The sequence below is a fragment of the Leptosomus discolor genome, chromosome 2 (assembly GCF_034619465.1).
Source record: "Leptosomus discolor isolate bLepDis1 chromosome 2, bLepDis1.hap2, whole genome shotgun sequence".
Classification (NCBI taxonomy): domain Eukaryota; kingdom Metazoa; phylum Chordata; class Aves; order Leptosomiformes; family Leptosomidae; genus Leptosomus; species Leptosomus discolor.
The window spans coordinates 81845445-81852167 of NC_141392.1; the positions used below are offsets into that span (position 1 = coordinate 81845445).

Sequence of the window (6723 nt, forward strand, 5' to 3'; positions counted from 1 at the left end):
AATTAAAAGTATCTTAAGTCATTTCTCTACTGCGGTGGTGAGGACAGTTCTGCCAGCTCTGATTCCAGTGTGAACAGGGAAAGGCAATAAAGTGTGGTCAAAGGAACTGGATTCAGTGATGACAGTTATAAAAAGAAAGACATAAATTGGAGCAACAGGAAATGGAACATAGTGTGAATTCAACAGCTTTGCTACCAACCACACAGAAAAAAATCACTTTTACTGTGCTTCCTTTCAAAGGAGAGAAATGCATAAAAATGGTCTATGTCATTAAAAGAGAGGTAGCGGAAAGTCTTTACGGATTACATGGTTACAGGTGACAGCGGAGTGTCAAAGCAAACACAGGCCAACTATGCTAAAAAGACTTAAGGAAAAATCTAAAAGGAAGCAAACTGAACTGGATCAGACAAGTTACTTAACTCAAAAAGCATCATTTGAAAAGCAAGGTATATCCACAGAAGGAAGACACAGAGGAAGAAAGGATCATCAACTTTGACAAGCTACACATAGTTTGAGAAACACCTTGCAAAAACTACCAGGACTAATAAAAACTAATGAAAATAAAAAGAGAAGTATACAGTGGCTTTTGTATTAAAAAAAAAAAAAATAAAATCCACAGTTCTTCAGCTCAGAAAAGATAGCGGAGATCTAGAAAAAGCAGGAGTGGTGTGAAGACTGATGAGGTCACAACTGTTCATCACTTGTGACAGAAGAAGCAGGAGCATCTGAGGAAAACAACACATTACAAGTTGAGAAGCAACAAAGGGGAAGATGACTTCTCACAACTGTTGTTAAGCCCAGTGCAGCCTGCTGTGGCTGCTGGGAGTTTGTGCTGAAAATTTACAAATACCCAAATCTACTGAGACATGGAATGCCTGAATGAAGTATCAAAGCACTCTGAGCTGTAAATGAGAATAATCTGGGGGTTGTATCACTCCATACTTGGCCTGTTTTATGCTCTTCCTCAGGTGTTTATTATCGGTTGCTGCCAAACAGAAAGTAATGGGCTAGACAAATCTTGGTGTGACCCAATATAACTGTTCGTTGTTCGCTTTTTGTGGCTATGTAGTTTTAGGTGTTGCCAAAAAACTTGCATGTAGCTACCAAAGGAAGCATTGGCCACCTACAACTAAATTGTGACTTGAGTTTAGTTGATTACCTCTCCTTGCTTTGTTTGGTGGCTTGGTCAATACTGCTAGGCATGATTAATGCATTTAGCTAAATATTGTCAGTGTCTCAAATTTTCTGTACAGTCTGACCTTAATGATCGAGATCAAAAGGCATCATTGGTCCTGGTGAGGCCTGGCACAATGCAGCCAACAGTGGGCTTCCATTGCCCCTTTGACTCCGTGCCCACAGCATCATGAAACTGACAGTCTAGGTCATGTTAAACAGGGAAAATTAATAGATCATATGATTTGGCTAAATCCAACAAAACTGTCGGCATCTGTCACTCCTCCTGATCCAGTCTGAAAAGGACTGTTCAAGAGTAAGGTAGTGAGAACTGCAGAGTAATTGACCACAACCTATCACCCATACTCATCCTGGCATTTTAATTTCATCTTACTTCCATTAATTCATCAGTTAAACTAAGCCAGTATTTTGGAAATTTTTTTATGGATTGGAAATAAAGTACAGCAATAAGACCGCTAAAAAGTCAATGATACTTGGAAGAAAAATGCACTGATTGCTTGCTATTATGACAGCTACATCACAGGGTCTCTAATTATTAGCAAAGCAAAGAAGAGAGAACAGAAGCCCCTGTAAGATACACTGTCAGGGCAGCACAGCTAACACAGCTGGCCGTGCCAGCTACAGGAGTTCTCCTCTAGAAACAAATGACTGCAGAGAGACTGTGGGACTTAGTAGAAAGAAAATTCTAGAAGATTAGTTACTTTTTCTTCTCTGTTCTTTAAACTTGAGAGGGTATAACTTTTAGGCCCTTTTCTCACCACGTGGACTGTGCTGTCAGAACGGAAGAGCTGTAGGGTAGGTGCACACTGCCTGCAGTACTGATCAGAGCAGAACCAGACATTTTAATTCCTTTTTCCAGACATTCTGCAGTCCTGAACTTCTATGCTAGGATGTAAATTTTCTAAAGACAGAAGCAATTCACCTTTGCTAGTTCCCCTGAACTGCTAACAGCATTAAAAACAAAACAAAAACAAACTGAAACAAACAAATCCTTAAAATTATGACTATGCAAATTTATAGGTGGGGATGGGATGGGTTGGGGTTTTCTTTAAAGTTTAAGATATGCAAATTAACGTACATAAAAGGAGGAAGGGTGTTTAGTAACTTCCTTGGACACCTCAAATTTTCCAGCCTAAAATGATCACCTCTCTGTAATAATAACTTCAAATATAGGCAAGTTCTCACTTGATACTGCGCTGCTGAGGGAACAGAAGTTGTTGACTGACTGCTAGAGCTTTTTGTGCTTGGAAGCAGGTCTGTGTATAAAAATGGCTGTTCTTTTAAAATAAAGAACCACACAACGTTTGAACAGTGAGTATGCTAGCATCAGGTCTGCTTCCCTTTGTATTTTCTGACCAGTAGTGAAGATTTGGCCTTACAATCACATGGATGGCCGAGCTCAGAGAGTTGTGGTGAATGGAGTTAAATCCAGCTGGTGGGCAGTCACAAGTGGTGCCCCCCAGGGCCCAGTGTTGGGACCGGTCTTGTGTGACATCTTTATCAATGATCTGGATGAGGCGATTGAGTGCTCCCTCAGTAAGTTTGCAGATGACACCAAGTTGGGCAGGAGTGTTGATCTGCTCAAGGGTAGGAAGGGTCTGCACAGCAACCTGGACAGGCTGGATCAATGGGCCAAGGCCAATTGTATGAGGTTCAACAAGGCCAAGTGCCGGGTCCTGCGCTTGGGTCACAACAACCCCATGCAGAGCTACAGGCTTGGGGAGGAGTGGCTGGAAAGCTGCCCGGCAGAAAAGGACCTGGGGGTGCTGGTCGACAGCTGGGTGAATATGAGCCAGCAGTGTGCCCAGGTGGCCAAGAAGGCCAAGAGCATCCTGGCCTGTATCAGCAATAGTGTGGCCAGCAGGAGCAGGGAGGTGATCGTGCCCCTGTACTTAGCACTGGTGAGGCCGCACCTCAAATACTGTGTGCGGTTTTGGGCCTTTCTCTACAAGAAGGACATTGAGGTGCTGGAGTGTTTCCAGAGAAGGGCCAGGAAGCTGGTGAAGGGTCTGGAGAACAGGTCTTGTGAGGAGCAGCTGAGGGAACTGGGGTTGTTTACTGTGAAGAAGAGAAGGCTGAGGGGAGACCTTATCGTTGTCTGCAACTACCTGAAAGGAGGCTGTAGTGAGGTGGGGGTCGGTCTCTTCTCCTAAGTAACAAGTGATAGGACAAAAGGAAATGGCCTCAAGTCATGCCAGGGGAGGCTTAGATTGGACATTAGGAAAAATTTCTTTACTGAAAGAGTGGTCAAGCATTGGAACAGGCTGCCCAGGGAAGTGGTGGAGTCACCGTCCCTGGAGGTGTTCGAAAAACGTGTAGATGTGGCATTCATAGACATGGTTTAGTGGGCATGGGGGTGTTAGGTCAATGGTTGGACTTGGTGATCTTTGAGGTCTATTCCAACCTAATGATTCTATAGTACAAACCTTAAAATTTGTGCTTTACTTGTACTTTTTGATAACACAGCAATTGTTTCAAAACTCCAGCTACACATGAAGTATAATAAATCCGTGCTTAAGGCAGTTACTCCAATTCCATTAGAATATCTCCAGTTTAACTATTCTAAACAAACTACCCAACACAGTTATTTGGGAAAGGATAATTTTATTTGTCCTATCATCATTAGTTTAAACAGTCATAAACTCATCATACAAAAATCTTTGTAAACATAATAACCACTTAGGTTCTTTCCATATAATTTCACCAAAAATCATAGCCCAAAGTAGAAGCTGAACAAACTTAACATCCTCTGTTCATGCCATAGTCTTTAGATATAATTTAAACCAAGCAGTTAATTCGCATGGCTATTTGAAGGTCAACGTCCATTTACAAAAGAAAACAGGAGTGGGCTGTGTTCTGGAAGTGGAATGCACGTAGTTTGAATGCTAAAACCTACAAACCATCCTGAAGCCTGATGGGGCAAGGGTTGGGGTAGTCACCTTCATTTTTTCTCTGGAGGTTCATGTTTTACCCAGTCCTCAAAGCCACCAGCATATTGCTGAACTCTGAAAATATGCAGAAGATACAACGTTAAGAAGGACTCTTCTTGAAAAAGGCATCTAAGAGGACATGACAAAAAAAACCCACAACCCTCCAAACCACAACAAAATAAAAAAAATCAGAGAAAAACCCCACAAAAATTCTCTGCAATCAAATACACTTGTACCTGGCTTCAATGAGCCAGATTGACATTCCTTGTACTCTAATACTGCCTGCTTCCATTCAGGGTGTTCTGTAACTCTTTTCTTCCAAATGACTCAATGCTGGAGATCAGACAAGCAAGCAAGTAGCAGCTGGATCAATGAAACAGTTTGCCACTTCTTTTTTAAAAAGCAGGGAACAGACTCACTGTGGTGGGAGAGTTACATGTTATTATGTCTAATACTTCAGATGTCATCAAATAAATGCAGCATGCTGATCTTTACTTCTTTGTAAACCTACATGCTCTATAGATCTGACATAAGCCTGCACAAAACTAAACTCTGGAAAAAAACAAACAAGACTCACTAGGCAAATCTATACTGACTGCATCAATTAGGCAGCATGAAAAACAGGTAATGGAGGGTTTTTTCCACTTATTAAAAGATATAAAACAAGAATGTGGTTCCATACTTTTGACTAGAGTTAGCAGGGATATTCCAGTTCGTGAATTACAGCTCAGCAAAAACATGAGCAAACAGTTTTTAAAATTCTATCTGCAGTCTTCAAGCCAGCAAGGCACCTTCTGGCACAGGTGTAACAATTCTGCCAAGCAAATGCTGCTTTTGCGTTCATTCTGTCAATCTCATTGTCTTTCTAGCTCCTGCCTTCACTGCTTTACTCCCGGAAAACAATCCAATGCTTTACTGAAAGTGATGGCGTACTTTGTCAACAGTGAACTGTACAGGTAGAACTGCAATTTAACAAAGGGTGTGGTTTCATAAACTATTTAATATAAGATTGTACTTCTACTAAAGCGAGCAGTTCTACCCCTTTCCATTCATCCTGTGTCTCACGACTAGTGCTTATGAAGCTGTATAAGGAAGTAACGTCTCAGTGAGGGAGGCCTAAAAGCCAGAAAGGCCCTTCAGTGGCAGCATGGTCTTGCAGCAGATTGCGTCACCTGCGGCGCAGGGAGATACACTTCACTTTGCTGGAATACCCAACGGTGTCTTTCGAGGTTCAGTGGAGACAAGAAGAGGTGTCTAACTCAAGTACCAGTCATTTTGTTCATATTTCACATTTACATTTTTACCCTTGCCCACAAGAAGCTGAGTACAATTTCTGCTTCATGGGAGGGACGCCACACGAATCCCATCCTTACACACACAAGTCATACCTGCTGAAACCCAAGGACATGGCAAAACCAAGTGCTTGTTTACTTCTCGTTCCTGCCAAACAAGAGAAAACCACAGGGTCCGACTTGGATGGCATCTTCTGATTGTACTGCTCCTTGAACTCCATTGGGTCCATTTGTAGAGCTTCCACTAATTCACCCACTGGGAAATACAGAACCAAAAAAAAAGCCTCATTTATTCTCCATCCACAGACAGGCTGACACAGTAAGGCTTCCAGTTCCTCTGGAGGAAAAGTTTAGCCTCACAACACACTAGCAGCTGTCTAGCACAGCTCCTCTTTGCTCAGTCACCGCCACTTGTCCACAGACTTGACCAACGAGCAAATGGGAACACCCAAGGCCTCCACCTTGCCGTGTTCGTAACTTACACGGTATGTTGATGGACGCCGGGATCTTTCCAAATCTATCGATCTCCCACCTCTCCCGCACGTCTATGTGGAGGACGTTGGTCTTCTTCAAGTCTTTGAGCTCTCGGTAGGAAAGGCTCGGCTCCCCGCCGGCGCAGAGGCTGCGGCCGGTGGCACCCGCCGCCCCGGGACCTGGCAGAGAGGCGCAGCCCGTGAGCCCAGAGCCGCCCCCGCTCTCCCGGCCCCTCGGGGAAGGCCATCGCCCCTAGTAACGTTTAGCAGTCACACGGGACTCCCCCCCGGACGCCGGCAAACCTCACCCCGCCGCCCGCCTTCGGAGAGGCGCAGCCGCCCCCCCTTCCCGCCCGTCCCCGCCTCACCGGGCGCTGCCGCCCGCCACCAGCCGCCGCTCGCCGCCCGCAGGGCCCGCGCCGCCCGCCACCAGCCCCAGCCCCCGGCCCCCATCAGCCCGCCTCCGAAGATGGCGGCCGCCCGGACCCTCCCTGCCGCTGCCGCCGCCGCCGCCAGCCGCCCGCCCCCGCCGGCGGGGGAGGAGACGGCTCCTGGGGCGGCACCGTCTTCTCCTCGGAGGCGGAGACCCGGAGGCCTTGAGGCGGCGCGGGCCGGGGAAGCACAGCCGGGATAGCCAGACTGGGTTAAACACAATCCGTTGGGATATTTTTTTTTTTCTGTTGTGAATCCTTCTGATTTCTGACAATTTATGACTCGACATCAATAACATATTTGCATACTCGTATTCCATGAACTGACATCTCAATGCGGCCAGTGAGGGCACCTCCCTGGCTCAGGGAAGGCCCGGATTTGGATTTTGCCAGAGCAATAAAA

At 45.4% G+C, this 6723-nt stretch overlaps 1 protein-coding gene across 1 annotated transcript; it reads right to left on the reverse strand.

Moving 5' to 3' along the window:
- Window positions 1-4101: 4101 nt before the first annotated feature.
- Window positions 4102-6342, reverse strand: TSTD1 (thiosulfate sulfurtransferase like domain containing 1). The gene is made up of 4 exons (XM_086461346.1): window positions 6258-6342; window positions 5899-6069; window positions 5513-5672; window positions 4102-4199 (listed from the first exon to the last, which is right to left on the reverse strand). The coding sequence occupies exons 1-4, from the start codon at window positions 6340-6342 to the stop codon at window positions 4136-4138; spliced, it is 480 nt and encodes a 159-aa protein (XP_086317472.1). The 3' UTR covers window positions 4102-4135.
- Window positions 6343-6723: the final 381 nt, after the last annotated feature.

Bases quoted from the DNA above. Each gene is read 5' to 3' on its own strand.
- TSTD1 (XM_086461346.1), bottom strand. From the start codon at position 6,342: ATGGGGGCCGGGGGCTGGGGCTGGTGGCGGGCGGCGCGGGCCCTGCGG. The intron at 6,070-6,257 runs GTGAGGCGGGGA...CCTCTCTGCCAG, and splicing joins GTGGCGGGCGGCAGCGCCCG to GTCCCGGGGCGGCGGGTGCC. The intron at 4,200-5,512 runs GTATGACTTGTG...GCATATTTTCAG, and splicing joins ATGTCCTTGGGTTTCAGCAG to AGTTCAGCAATATGCTGGTG.